At 52.1% G+C, this 15,243-nt stretch overlaps 1 protein-coding gene across 4 annotated transcripts in view; it reads left to right on the top strand.

Moving 5' to 3' along the window:
* The window catches only part of LLGL2 (LLGL2, scribble cell polarity complex component), a 45,020-nt gene that overhangs the window by 4,740 nt on the left and 25,037 nt on the right, over positions 1 to 15,243 (top strand). The window contains exons 1-2 of one of the 4 annotated variants that reach the window (XM_023511157.1): positions 1,000 to 1,049; positions 7,473 to 7,577. In XM_023511157.1, coding sequence (XP_023366925.1) covers positions 7,503 to 7,577 — 75 coding nt within the window. In that variant the 5' untranslated portion in view covers positions 1,000 to 1,049; positions 7,473 to 7,502. Of the gene's footprint in view, positions 1 to 999; positions 1,050 to 7,237; positions 7,292 to 7,472; positions 7,578 to 15,243 lie in introns of those variants that run through there. The other 3 variants (XM_012803210.2, XM_023511156.1, XM_023511158.1) reach the window with 3 other exon arrangements.

The following is a 15,243-nucleotide window of genomic DNA, read 5'->3' as shown; positions in this document are numbered from 1 at the left end:
ACTACAGACACCTGCCACAACACCCGGCTATTTTTTAGTTGTAGTTGTCATTGTTTGGCAGGCCTGGGCTGGATTTGAACCCGCCAGCTCCGGTGTATGTGGCTGGTGCCCTAGCCATTTGAGTTACAGGCACCTGAGCCATAGGAATCTTTAAATAAAATTTGAGTGCTTCTAGTGTGTCACTGGGGATACAATCGCGGGCAAGACTGGCCCATGCTTCCTTTGCAGTGAACATCTGGAAATTCCTTGGAAGAGCTGTACAGGCTTTGGGGCAGGTAGCAGGCCCTGGCCTGAAGCTCTATTAGATGGGCTAAGGGCCTGCCTACCCAGCCCCAGGCAGGTTACTTATCTTCTCCCAGATTGTTTTGTTTTTCCTTGTACTTGACCACATGCCATTGTTCACTTCCGCGAAGAGTCTAGGGTTGGATTGTGGAAGGGAACTGAGGCCTCTAGAATGGGGTGTATGAGGGAACACATGCATTCCAACCCCTTACCCCATCCTCATGGGCAGGTTGTGGTTGCTAAGGTGCAGGGGTATGGATGCTGGCCCTAAGGGGGCCCATTCAGCCTACTATTATCCTCTTGGTCCTGGGAGAGAGGCCTGACCTGGGTACAGGGTTCTTTTTTTTTTTTTTTTGAGTCAGAGTCTCACTATGTTGCCCTCGGTAGAGTGCTGTGCTGTCAAAGCTCACAGCAACCTCAAACTCTTGGGCTCAAGCGATTCTCTTGCCTCAGCCTCCCAAGTAGCTGGGACAATAGGTGCCTGCCACAATGCCTGGCTATTTTCTTTTTGTTGTGGTTGTTGTAGTTGTCGTTGTTTGTTTGTTTGTTTTGCAGTTTTTTGGCTGGGGCTGCTGGGTTTGAACCCACCACCCTGGCATATGGGGCTGGCGCCCTACTCCTTTGAGCCACAGGCACTGCCCAGTTGTCATTGTTGTTTTAGCAGGTCCAGGCCAGGTTCAAATCCACCAGCCCCAGTGTATGTGGCCAGCACCCTAACCACTGAGCTACGGCGCCAAGTCTGGGTATAGGGTTCTGAAGTCGGGCAGGTAAGAGTTCAGATTGGGACGTGGACTCTTATTAAGTATTTGGGCTTGAGACTGCTCTGAATTGGTCATTTTATGAGTAATGATAAAAATTAAATGGCATGATGAGTGTAAAGTGCTTGCAGTAACATCTGGCTGTAGCTGGCTCTCAGTGCTTTTATTACCTAACAACAGCAGTGACAACACATCTCTGGTTCCCCCACCTACCCAGGGCTGTGTTCTCCTACGTCCCCCTCTGTGGAGTTGCCCTTCAGCCACGGTTTGGTTGCTAAGCTGCTGGCCAGGGGCCTGCCTGGTGCCTCTTGGAGATTGGGTTTCCCAGGGCGACAGGGGCACTAGCAAAGTGGCCATGGGCATCTGAGTTGGCATAGCCAGACACCAAGGGGGTCAGCAGCTGCCCCTGTGGCTTAGAGCCCTGTCCCACCCATCAGTAGGAGGTTCAGGGGCAGAGTCATATCTGACAAACAGGAGGCCACAGCCACACGAGCCTCACACAGGATGTGGGGGGCGGGGGGAGGTCAGCTTCTTAATCAGCAGTAGGCTATGGGATGTGCAAGTGAAGGGGAGAGGGGGGCCCCCAGGGAGAAGGTGGCTGGACATCTCACCTAGTGAGTGGTGCTGGGTGTGGCCCCAGGGCCCCCACTTTTCTCCTGGGCTGAGGAGTCTTGAGTCTTAGGCATGGCCACCCCTAGCAGATCAGTGGAACTATATGGCCTATGAGGGACAATCTGGGGGGCTGGCCCTTCCCACTTTTGCAGGTCAAAAGGGCTGGCTCAGCCTGGCTAAGCCTTGCTCCCCTGGGGACAAATTGGCCCAGGCACCCCAGACAGTGCTAGTGTGGGGCAAGCATTCTGGCCTGGGAATCCTCTCTGCCTCTCTGAGACAAGCAGTTATTCTCACTCTGCTTCTGCTGGTGTCTTTATGGAGCTCTTGAGATGCATGGGGGCCTCAGGCAGAGGATGGGAAGGGAAGACAGGATGAATTTCCTAGCCTGTCACCAAGTAGCCAGCTCTCCTATATTTTCCAAGTGGGCATCAGGGTGTAGGGACACCTGTCCTAGACTGAGGGTTGTTTCCTGGCTGGTGGCAGTTGGAGGTGATTAGAACAGTAAGAAGGGAAGAAAATTGGTGGATCAGCTGCCCACAGGGAGCTCTGGGGCTAGCTGTGCACACAAAGCACAGACTCCAGTGGAATGTGGATAGAACTGGCTGTAGGGCAGCAGGCCTCATGTGGGCTGGCCCTTAACCCTGGTGTCTTCCTTTGAGCAAACAGAGCAGGGAGGGTGGCTCAGATGCTGGTCTGGTCATGGACAGTGGGACAAAAAGCAGGAATGGAGACCAAGGTTTGAGTGTGTGAGGAGGAGACAGCGTTCCTTCTTAGGAACTCCCATCTCTGGAGTGGTGCTCTAGCCAGGTGGTATCCCCAGTAACTGCCCCGCACCCTTCCTAGTATTGGGCTTGGGGACTTCGGGGGCTTCTCAACCTGTGGGGCTTCTGAACTTGTCTTTCTCCCATGTTCCTCTCAAGAGAAGTGGCACAGAAGTGTGCAGCCTCTGAGAATTTGCCAAACCTTCTTAAGGGCCCTCCTGTTGAAATCTCAGGACAACTCCATTGGGTCATACCCAGGACCCCTGAAGCCCAAGGTCATATACCTGGTTCTGCCACCTTTCTATCTGGTTTTCTGGACCTTTATATCTATTCGATGTCCACTGGGGTACCTCTTCCCATTCGAGTTAACTGTCCTGAGCACAGGGGTGTCCACCGTCTGGTCTGAGTGAGGCCCAACCTCCACCTGACCACTGCCTGGGCCTTCCTTCTCCTAGCTGATTCTCTTATCTCCCCTGCTTGGAAGGCAGATAAACAAAAAGAAGAAAGAATCAGTACTAATCCTGTAACCCTTCCAGTATGTTGTCTACAGATGTAAATTTTTTTAAAACCCAGTTTGTGATGGGGAACAAGATATAAATATTTTTAATAGATTCTACTGGACTCTTGATATATAGGCTTCCAGGTCATGAGACAGTTTTTTGCCCTTTCAGTGACTGAGCCCTCATGACTTCAGCCCAGTTCTAAGCAACTTCAAACTCCTGGGCTCAACTGATCTTCCTGCCTCAGCTTCCCAAGTAGCTGGGACTATAGGCGCCCACCGTGACACCTGGCTAATTTTTCTATTTTGAGTAGAGGCAGGGTCTCACTCAGACTGGTCTCAAACTCCTGAGTTCAAGGAATGATCCTGCCTCAGCCTCTCAGAGTGCTGGGATTATATATAGGCATCCACCGTAGTTTTAAGGGATCATTTCAACCTATGGCACAGGCTGGGACTGAAGCGGGGGAGATGACAAAAATGGTCAGGATGGGTTCAGATGGGAAAGGCGTTTTGAAGGGTGACTCTTGATATGCTGCTTCAGGGGGCAAGGAGGTATTTCATAGAATGCTAGAGACAGAACTGCAGAGGCCATGGTGACTGTGGCCTGGGGTGGGGTCAGAGCAGATGGCAGGAGGGGGCCAGTGTGGGGGAAAAGGAGGGCAGACCACATCAACCCCTGTTCAGGGCTGTCATTGTGGGAAAACTGAAGCTCTTTGCTGAAGCCTAGGAGGTGCATTTTGTCAGCTCTCCATGTCATCTGGGTAGGTCTCTGCACTGGACCCCACTTTGTCCCTACCCTTCTGTAACACACACACTTCTTTTGTGAGGCTTTGCACCTGTTACTTTGCCTGACATGCTGTGCCCCAAGTCTCACCACAGCTGACCCCATCTATCATTCAGTCTTGAGTGGAGATATGACCTCCCCAGTTCATCCATTCAGTCAGCACTTAACAGTGAGCACGCACTGTGTGCCCTCAGATGCCATAGGGAATAAAAGGATGACAGTCTCTGGCTAAGAGAAAGAAAGTGTCTTCTCCAGGAGGATTACACAGGCAGCCGGCTGGATTAAGTAAACTCTTTGGTGTGTTCAAGCATGGCAGGTGCTAAGGAGAAAAGCAAAGCAGGGAAGGGGGAGAGGATGTCTGGGGACATCACAGGTTGGGACCTAGGTCAAGTGGGAAGCATGCTGGTGTCTGGAGGAAAAGTGTCTCAGGCAGAAGGAACAGTGAGTGCACAGGCCTTGATGAAGCAGTGGTCACTACTGAGGGCTTCCAGCCACCAAACCCTGGTTACAAGGTCTTAGTGTCTTCCTTTGCTCTCCAGCCCCGTCTGCGTCTCTCCCTGTCCCTACTGCCTCCCCATCCTGGGAAGGTGCCTCCTCCCTGCCCAGCTCTGTGCAGAGTGCCATACCTCAAGGGGCCTGTGTGGGAGGGAGTGCCACTCCCCATTACACACAGCTTAGGGAGCCTTACTCTGGTGGCAGCCCCTAGCCTGTTGGCCCTGGCCTGGGGCTCTCTCACTTACGTCCTGCCTCCCTCCAGGCACGGTCAGTTCCACTGCAGATAGCTTTAGGTCTGGCTTCCTTCTCTAGAACCTGCTTGTCTGGGCTGAGTGGAGCTGAGGGGCTACCTGGAGGTGAGGACAGCCAGGCCCAAACCTGTCTTCCCACCCCCTTCAAGAAGGGATAGTGTTTTGTTTTGTTTTTTGACACAGAGTCTCACTATGTCACCCTTGGTAGAGTGCTATGGCATCACAGCTCATAGCAACCTCAAACTCTTGGGCTTAAGCGATTCTCTTGCCGCAGCCTCCCAAGTAGCTGGGACGACAGGCACCCACCACAACACCCAGCTATTTTTTTGTTGCAGTTGTTCAGCTGGTCCATGCTGGATTCGAACCCGCCACCCTCAGTGCATGTGGCTGGTGCCGTAACCACTGTGCTATGGGCACTAAGCCAAGGGATAGCATTTTTTCATGCCTTAACCTGGGCTGTCAGGTTGGTTGGAATGAGGGGCAGATGCTGGCCCCACCTCACCTTGGTCACTGTTCCATCACTTCACACCCAGGGGGTTCTAACCCATGTAGGATGAGCAGCAGGTCCACTCTTAGACCTCACCAGCACCCCATAAGCAGGGGCAGGTCCCAGACCCTGCACTGCTTGGCATGTGGGAGTGTGTGTTTTTTGGTGTCCCTGCCTTTTAGCTGCAGGGGTATCATTAGACATCTTCTGTCCTATCATATCCATCCTTTACTGTCTCCCAAAGCCCTCAGATTGGGAGTTAGCCAGACATGGGGGGGTCAATTCCGAGTTTTCCTACTTGGTGACCTGGGACGAGTTGCTTAGTTGCTGTGGTCTTCCTTTACTCACCTGTCAAGTGGGAATATTCCTGGGTTGGGGAGAAGTGTGGATGTAAGTGTGCCACATCCATAAACTCACACCCAGTGCAAAGGAAAGAAGGCACGGAAGCAGCATTGACTGCCAGTATCTGGGTGCTGGGATTTAGGGAAGATTTTCTTCTGTGTATTGTTTGTTTGCTTTTTCTACAACAGATTACATGATAATAACCACACAGGAAGGGACTGGTATAATGCCTGTGCCCAGCCGGGGCTATAAGGGGCATCCGTGTGTGTGTGGGGGGGGTGGGGTGGGGTTGGTTGGTTGGTTGGTTGGTGGGTGCTGAATGTTGTTTACCCCAGAGTGGGGTCCTCTCCGGGTGCCATTTCTGCATCACCCTCCTTACCTGCACCTCCTCCCACCCCCAAGTCTGTCTGCCTGGTTGTTTTTGAGCCCTGTGTGGTCTTTGGCATGGATGGCCTGTACCCGCTTGTCCCCTCCCTAGACTCTGCAGGTCCCTGTGGCCCTCCAGGGGAGCCACTCCTGGTGGTTTCCTCTGACTTGTGACCCAGTGACCTCAGACCAGGGGGGCAGGGTGAGCCCCCCAGGAGTCTGGCTGATAATTTATGAGCTGCTGCCCTCCTCCAGGCCTTATTGCTCTGCTGGCTCTGGGAGGAAGGAATCTGTTTTCATTTCCAATCCCAGAATCCCCACCCCCACTCCAGCCTTCCCAGCTTGTGCCTGTTCCCTGAACCCGCTTGGGGCCTTGATCAAGGGGCTACTGGGAGTTTCACAGGGTACCTGCTCTTGCCAGCAAAATGGGAGTCCCACTTCTGGCCTGGCTCCCCCAAAATGTGAAGGTACAAACCTACTTTTGCCATGCCTCCCTTCCTTTTTAGTCTCTCCGAAAAGATGACAGTGCTGAGGGCTGCTTCCTGGTGCTTGGTTTGAAAGTAACTGACCCACCCTGCAGATCCTTTCTGAAGACAGAGTGGGGTGATCCCTCCTAGTATGGCAAGCCTTGGGCTACTCTAGCAGAAGACTTCCCTAACTCTGTGCTGATCACACAGGGGCCTTTCTCATGTATAGTCCTGGCTGGATAGTTATGTTGCCACCTCCCTGGAAGATCCCATTTTCTGGGCATTCTTCAGATCTCACTTTCTGGGCATCCTTCAGATCTCACTTGAAATACCCCAGAGGCTCTGCCCTTCCTACTTTGGGCAGGTATCTCTTCTCCCCCTAGAGTAAGCATCTCCAGGTTGGGGAGGGGTCACTTCCTTCCTTCCCTTAGAGAGAATGAATGCAGGCATCCATGGGGTGCACCCTGAGGCCTTGTGTTTCCCAAGGACTGGCCTTGGTGTCCTTTGGTCAGCTGGATGCTGGGCTATTGGAAGCCAGAAGCTGGAAATGATTCTTCCCCCAAGATAATTCAGAAATAGTGTCCCCTTGAGTTGGGAATGGTTCTTTGGTGGGTGGGGAGTTTGGGCCTTGAGCCTATTTCTTCACTGGGAGCAGATTTCTATTCCTGATTATTCTCCATTTGGGCCCATGGGCAAAGGAGCCTTTCTGAGTGTACTCCATCAGAGGGGGGGCGCTGAAACTGGGAAAGCCGGATGGGTGGGGCCCCGTGGGGAGTCCTGCGGCTAAGGCTACTACTAAGACCCCAGTTGCTCCTGGCTAAGTGTCTTACTAAGTGGCAGAGACTCAAAAGGGAGCCCCTTGACAGCCTTCTCTGAAGTTAGAGGGAAGAATCTTCCCCCTTGCCTCTGGCCTGGAGTTGCCCCAGGCCTCTCTCCTGTCTTGACCTGAGCTCTGATCTGGGAGCAGCCTTTGTGTTTCCACCTTCCACCTGGCTTTGGAGAGTGGAAGCTTGAGAAGTTTCCCTTTTTGTTTAACTGGGAGTTTTACGGTTTTTCAGAAAACTGGTTAATAATTAAACTAATTAACCTCGGGGCCTGCAGGCTCTCCTTGTTCCTATAAAGCCAGGCTAAATGGCTTCCTGGGTAGAGGGATAGAGAGGTTTGTCCTGAGTGTTGGGAAGCCAAGGGTATGTGGGGTGGTCGCTGTGACACTGGCCTGGCCCAGCCTGCTAGGCTTGGGCAGAGAGGCTCCAAGCTGCCTAGGCTCATCCTGATCCCTAACTGGGTGCTGCCAGCTGGGTCTTGGGGCAGGGCCATGTGTTTGCCTGTGCCCTGGTGCTCAATATCTCTCCCCCACCATTTCTCTAGGTCTCCAGTGGGGGCTACAAGCTAAGCAAGATGAGGCGGTTCCTGAGACCAGGGCATGATCCTGCCCGGGAGAGGCTCAAGCGGGACCTGTTCCAGTTTAACAAGGTGAGTAAGGGAAAGCAGGAGGGGTAACCCCAGAAGCTGGGGCCAGGCGGAGCCAGGCAGCACAGTCGGGGCTGGAAAGTGTCAGGTTTCTTTCTTCTGGATTAAGGCACAATATGGACTTGGCACTGCCTGAAACACCTCTCAGGACTCTGACTTTGGACATGGGGTCTGGTTAAAGGGCTGTTCCAGAAAAGGTAGTAGGATGCCCACAAGTTGGGACTCCTTGTCCCAAATCTCTCAGTGGCTATGTGACGACCTCTGTGAGTCACTACACCTCACTGAGCCTCAGTTTTCCCACCTGGAAAATGGGGATAAAATGATCTGCCCTGCCTACCTCCCGACAGAGTTGTCAAGGAGGCTTAAGGATGTTGAATTTGTTCCAGGTCCCTGAGGGGCAGACTATGCCTGCCTCTCCCTTCTTGAATTGTCCCCAAAGGAAAATTCTGCCTCCCTACAGTCTGAACACATGATTCCTTCGTGTAGGCTCTAGGCCTGGGTGAGTAGGAAGGGGCGCCCAGGAGATTTTCCCAATCCCAAACCTGCTCTTATGGCCCCAGAAGCCCCACAGGGCTTCCTCAAAGGGGCTAGGGCCAGAGGAGGTCAGTGCAGGCCTGAAGACAGGAAGTGGCTCATTAGCTCCTTGGCCAGCAGGCAATCTGGAGCCTTTAGGGTTAATTAGCCTTCTCTCCTGTGCTTTGATCTCTGCCGGGAAGTGGGACCCCAGGATGCTTCTCCCTGGGGAGTCTAGGGCTACTCCCTGGGCATGCTGAGGGGTGGAAATGTAATTTACACCAAGAGGCATTGGTTTGGGCTGCTCTGCCCCCAAAAGGAACCAGAGGATTTTAGACTAGTTTGGATAGGAGTGTCTCCTTGTCCAAAATGAGGAATTCTGCTTAGTTTTTTTGTTGATATTGATTTGAGGAGTACAGAAGTCAACTTGCCCAGGTTCTAATCCAACTTCTCCACTTAGAAGCTGAGCGACTATGTACCTATCACCCACGCCAGAGACATATTAGAGCTTTCCTAGTGTATACTTTCTCACTTGCTTTGGGGCTCAAGAAATAGGTGTGCAGGTATTGAGAATGGGGGAATCTCAGGGGTGGCGCCCATGGCTCAGTGGGCAGGGCACCAGCCCCATATATGGAGGGTGGTGGGTTCGAACCTGGCCCCAGCCAAACTGCAACAAAAAAATAGCCGGGTGTTGTGAGGGGACTGTAATCTCAGCTACTCTGGAGGCTGAGGCAAGAGAATTGCCTAAGCCCAGGAGTTGGAGGTTGCTGTGAGCTGTGAAGCCATGGGACTCTACTGAGGGCTATTAAGTGAGACTCTGTCTCTTAAAAAAAATCTCGGTACCTGTGGCTCAAGCGGGTCAGGCGCCAGCCACATACACCTGCGCTGGTGGGTTCGAATCCATCCTGGGCCCGCCAAACAACAATGACGGCTGCAACCAAAAAATAGCCGAGCACTGTGGCAAGTGTGTGTAGTCCCAGCTACTTGGGAGGCAGGAGAATCGCTTGAGGAGTTGGGGGTTGCTGTGAGCTGTGATGTCATGGCACTCTACCCAGGGAGACAGTTTGAGGCTCTGTCTCAAAAAAAAAAAAAAAAAAAGAGAGAATGGGGGATCTTGGGATACCTGGGGCCTGCTGCCCTTGCTCCAGAAGGAACAGCCCTAGGTGCTAGGTGTGGGTCTCAAAACTAAAGTGTCCACTGGGAAGCCTGGGTGACCCCCAGTTACCTCCAATCTCTCACTCTCAGAAGGTGGCAGGTGGCAGAAACTGGACAGACAGGCTCAGCAAAGGAAGAACCCCCACCCCTGAGTTCTGTCTGTGCTGCTGGGTGAGGCTGGGGTGGGGCCAGGGCAGAGAAATCCTCTCTCCATTCTCAACCCTCTGCTGGTGGTACCCAAACTTGGCTGCCCCACTCCAAGGGGAGGAGGGGGAGGTTCCTGGAATTCCTCTACTGGTCTGTCTTCCTCCTTCCATTCAAATGCAAGAAACATCCTGGGAGCATCTAAAATGTATATAGCCCCAGGCCTGGGGCTGGGTGAATCTCACCTGATAAGGCCTTTGACCTCCACTTTTACCATCTGGGAAGGGACTGGGCCAATGGCCTCAAATTCCAAGTCTTGGGAGTAGAGAGATGGAAGCAGACTGTGAAGGAAGGGGTTAGGGAACCATACATAGTCTCATTCAGTCTATTCAGGCTTGAATGGTACTGTGGAGCTGGAAGGGTGGGCCTGGAGGGTGAGGCTAGGTCATGGAGGGTTAGGGCCCTGCATGGGACTGTGGGCTGGAAGCTGGAAGTCTGGGGCACATGGCCCTGATAGTTTTTGAGTAGCACAGGAGTGGTCCCCTTTACAATTTAGGGAAGATAGAGCTGGGGGTACTTTTACTCACTGAGTCAAGTGGGTAAGCTCAGCAATCAGGGGAGCGACAGTGAAGAGAGTGGGGACAGAGGAGGAAGGTGGGCGTCTGGGAGGACCATGGTGTCACTGTCATGGATGGGTAGTGGTCCCAGGCACTGGGAGGTGGGAGCCCAGGCCAGGAGAGGTGAGAAGCTGGTTTCGGGGAAAGTGAAAATTTTGATTGTTTTGACTTGGACAGAATAGCAACTATGACTTCCCCTTATGAGGAGGTAGCGTGCCCGATGGCTAGTAGGTGGCTGGTAGTGCTGAGCTAGCCCCTAACCAATGCCTGCCTTACACAGCTCACTCATATCTGAAATGGAGATCATGAACAAAGCTATCCCACTGAGTTGGTATGAACTGCTGGTTTAGGTGAGGGTCAGTCCCCTTTAGAGTGTTCACAGTGGTGTAGCTGGTCATCTCTCCCAATTGTCCTGAAAAGCCAGTGGAGCACTATGTTGGGACAGTGGCGCTGGGCACAGCTGCTGGCTTCTAAACCAGTTCTGGGCCTCTCTCTTCAGCTTCTTCTGGCCAAGCTCATTGCCCCAGTGGCCCTGAGAGTCTCATCTCTCATTTCCTTGAACAGATTCTCTGACTCTGGAGGGGCGGGGGCAGCTGAGAGGCAACTCCAGCTGGCAGTGCAGGGGTCAGGAGCAGGGATTCTGGAGCTGGATGGCCTGGGTCTAGGTGCTAGCTGTGTGATCATGGACGTATAACATAGCCTCTCTGCTGTTCATTTTCCTCATCTGTAAAAGGGACTTTGTAAGGGAACAAAAGCTGGTGTCCCTCCAGCCTTCTAGGTTCCTTGGCCGGGCTATGAATTACATTGACATAAGGCAGTGGCACCTGTAGCTCAGTGAATAGGGTGCTGGCCACATACACCCAGGCTGGCAGGTTCTAACCCAGCCCGGGCCAGCTGAATAACAAGGACGACTACAACAACAACAACAAAAATAGTCAGGCATTGTGGCAGGTGCCTGTAGTCTCAGCTACTTGGGAGGCTGAGGCAAGAGAATTGCTTAAGCCCAAGAGTTTGAGGTTGCTGTGACTCCACAGTTCCCTATCCCCGAGGACACAATGAGACTGTCTCAAAAAAAATAAAAGTAAAATAAAATAAATTGACATAAGGCAGGTTAACTGGAAGGAAACCATCCACAAAATATGAGACGTGAAGGGTCAGATGATTACAGCTTATACAGCAGTGCCCCTTATCCCTGATTTCACTTTTCATGGGTTCAGAAACCCAAAATCCAAAAGCAGGTGAACACAATACAGATCAAACATCCCTTATCTGAAATTCTTAGGACCAGAAATGTTTCAGATTTCAGGGTTTTTTTAAATTTTGGAATATTTGCATTATACTTACTGGTTGAACATCTTTAATATAAAATGCACCAATGAGCATTTCCTTTGAGCGTCATGTCTGCTTTCAAAAACTCTCTAGTTGGGCAGCACCTGTGGCTCAGTGGGTATGGCGCCGGCCTCATATACTGAGGGTGGCAGGTTCGAACCTGGCCCCAGCCAAACTGCAACAAAAAAATAGCTGGGCATTGTGGAGGGCACCTGTAGTCCCAGCTACTCTGGAGGCTGAGGCAGGAGAATCACCTAAGCCCAGGAGCTGGAGGATGCTGTGAGGTGTCACACCACAGCACTCTACCGAGGTGTCACGCCACAGCACTCTACCGAGGTGACAATAAATCTATCTCTAAAAAGAAAAAAAAAAACTCTCTAGTTTGAGCATTTTTGATTTTGGATTTTCAGGTTAGGGATGCTCAATCCATACAACAGGATATTTTGAGAGAGCGGCTACATTCACATAACTTTAATTACAGGGTATTATAATTGTTCTGTAATACCTTATTACTGTAGGTCTCATACTGTGCCTCATTTATAAATTAAACTTTATCATAGGTAGGAATGTATAGGAAAAACCATGGTATATGAGGCTTAGTCTGATCCATGATTTCAGGTGCCTGCTGGGAGTCTTGGGGACTGCTGTATAGCACCCTGAGCTGCAGACAAGAATAGGGCCTGAGAGGACAGCGGCCTGGTTTTGGGGGGTAGGGAAAGATATGTAGGTGAATAAAAGTTGTCTTGTTGCGCAAAGATTGTATCTCAGGTAATAAATGTTGTCTTAGAGCAATTCTCTTACTAAATCTGACATCTGAAATGCTCCAAAACCCGGTGCTTTTTGAGCCCCAAAGGAAATGCTCATTGTAATATTCTGGATTTAAGGTGCTCATTTGTGAGTATAATGCCAATATTTTAACATGCAGTAATGTTTTTATTTTTTTTTGAGACAGTCTTACTATGTCCCCCTCAGTAGAGTGCCATGGCATCAAGTTCACAGCAACCTCAAACTCTTAGGCTTAAGTGATTCTCTGATCTCAGCCTCCCAAGTAGCTAGGACTACAGGCGCCCTCCATAACACACAGATATTTGTTGTTCTTGTCATTGCAGTTGTTTAGCTACCCAGTGGGTTCGAACCCGCCACCCTTGGTGTATGTGGCTGGTGCCATAACCACTGTGCTACGGGTGCTGAGCCAACATGCAGTAAATTTTGAAATACAAAACACTCTGGTCCCATGTATATTGGATTACCTGTGTTTTACTAAAATAGATTTCCTTTATAGATGTAAACTTATTTTACAAAAAGGGTGGCTTTTCAGAGCTACTCCTGTCTCTGTGCTTTCTCAGAATAGTCAGCCCAAGATATGCCAGAGAAGTACATTTTGGGGTGGCATATTTTGGTCTCCCACAGTCATATTTTGGGAGGGTATATCCTGAGCCCCAGCATAGCAGCCCCTCCATCAGAGACTTAATTGCTTCAAGTTGTGCTGGGCACAGGTCAGACTATGCCTTGCCATCACATCACCCCCTCCTCTCAGGGACTCAGCTGAATATTCCCATTCACAGGGGAGGAAACTGAGGGCCTGGGGCCTGTCACAGCCTGATCATATCCTAGAAAGGCACTGACTAGGAATAAGGACATCCCAGTTATACCTGCCAACTCACTGGGCAGCCCTGGGGTGGTTGCTGCACCCCTCTGAGCCTCAGTATTTTCACCTGTGAAACAGCTATTAATGTGTTGTGGGTCCTCAAGCCTGTAGGGGAGGACTTGGAGAGATAAGTCAGCCAGCAATGCAAGGGCAAAGCTACCAAGGACCAAGTGAGGGACCATGGGACCTCAGTAGGGAAGTAGTAACTCAGGCAGAGAATGTAACCTTCACATCAAAGTAAAACCTCTCTCTTGCCAGCTGCTGGTAGCCTGCAAACTGCCCTGGTGAAACCCAAGCAGCCTCGCCCATAAGGATGAGCAGGTCTGCCTGGGCCCTGCAGACACACCTGCCTCGGTTGTTCCTGCCCATGCCCACCCTCCCTGTGCCCCCAAGTCCTAAACAAACAGTGTGTTCCAACTGGCTGCCCTTGCCAATGGTCAGGTGGTTTTGTCTTGGCTTTTACACAGTTGGGCCCCAGTGTCGGGTGACAGCCATGCAGGGAGGCCCAGGTTGCTGCCACCACCAGGAATCTGAGCTAGTCACACCCAGTATCGGGCCAAGCCGCCCAGCCAGCCAGGCGGGCGTGCCCCCTGTGGCCCTGGGCAACCTCCAGGGGCTATGGTCCCCAGCATTTCTTCCCTTCCACCCCTGACAAGTACCAGGGACTCCTCAGGTCCTTGTTCTTAGGGGGTCTTCCCTGGCTGCTGGCAGGCCGTAGGGCCCCCACTGTCTCTGATAAACATCCCTTGCCTTCTTCCCTTCTGGGACCTGGAAAGACATCCTGGACCCAAAGTGGGACAGATGGGTTTTCTGTCCCTCTCCAGGCTAATGTTGCAGTTTGGCTGCTCCTACAAATCTTTGCTTTCCTTTCCCAGCTCTGTCAAAGGAGTTCATTGTTCTTTCTTCCCTTGGCAGAGGTCATCTGAGCCAGGTAGCAAGATGGGGGCGGGGCCAGGTGGGCCGGATGCTGTGCTCAGGAGGCCCCAGTGGCTGCCAGGCTTTAGTCAGCCTCTTAGCTTGAACTTGAGCTGGAAACAGCTGGGAATTAGAATGGCTGGGAGGGCTGGTCTGAGAATTGTGTGTCCACCAAGGGGCTGTGTCTGCTGCCCCAACTCTTTGCCCTGAGTAGAGGGGATGATCTGGGGTTGCTGGGAGCCTTTGAGCCCACATCCCTGCCCAGGTGGGAGCCTCCTTTAAGGGAAACCATGTACACTCCCTCTTCCAGGGACCTAGAACCATTCCTAAACCCTAAACACATTTAAGAGGGAGTGTTGCCACCCCAGTGGACCTTGCACACAGTGGGACAACCAAGTCTTAAAAGGCTGCGAGGAGTCGGGATGGCAAGGGTGTGGAAAGGGCACCAAAGTGGGAGGTGACTAGGCACAACCAGAAGTGCCCTGTGAACCCTCACTCTTCCCTGCCCTGGTCTCCCAGGATCCTGGGCCCTGGGAGGGAAGGGTGGACTCTCCCTGTCCCTTCTAGCATCTGCTTATAGTTCTTCCCCCAAGTCCACATTCCTCCCTTTCCTGTTCCTGGCAAGACCACCTCAGGCCTCTCTTAACTGACCTGGCCCTCATGCCTCCCTGCCCATGCCCAGTCCCTCTTAGAATTGCCCCACTTGGGCTCATGGGTCTTATTTGCATGTTCAGCAGTGCTGCCTCCTCTGGGCCTGGGGAATCCCCGGGAACCATGGTATTTAAATTTGAAGCCACTCTCTTGGGCTCTGTCCAGGTGTTGTCACTATGAAGTATACTGCCCTCATGTTGTTCCTGAGGGAGCCTTGGTTCCAGAGTTGTCCACCTGGAGAAGGTGCCAATGGGATGCTATGGAAGGACGGGGAACCTCAGAAGGAAGCAGGGCCTCATGGGACAAGGCCTGTGTGTGCTACAGGGCAGCCAAGCCTTCCCCACATGTCTGGTGGCCACTTGGGGTTGTCCTGGACAGCCCTGCTCTCATAGTGGTGGCATCATCCTGTGTATTGGGTGGGAAATAAGGCTCACAGGCAAGGCAGCTCACCCTCAAGACTAGATACCTATCAGTGGCAGGAAGAAATTAGAAGCATAGTGGGTCTGACTCAGGCCTTTTCTAAACTGGCCTCCTGAAAAGAAGGTGGGGATGGGAGGGAGGGGTGGCCCCAGGTACTCAAGACCCTGAAGGACGGCCAGGTGTGGTGGCTCATGCCTAGCACTCTGGGAGGCCAAGGTGGGCGGATTGCATGAGCTCACAGGTTCAAGACCAGTCTGAGCAAGTGTGAGACCCTGTC

The sequence above is a fragment of the Otolemur garnettii genome, unplaced genomic scaffold (genome assembly GCF_000181295.1).
Source record: "Otolemur garnettii isolate 467f Iridium unplaced genomic scaffold, OtoGar3 scaffold00018, whole genome shotgun sequence".
In the NCBI taxonomy this organism is placed as follows: domain Eukaryota; kingdom Metazoa; phylum Chordata; class Mammalia; order Primates; family Galagidae; genus Otolemur; species Otolemur garnettii.
This window is presented reverse-complemented; position numbering and strand designations above follow the sequence as displayed.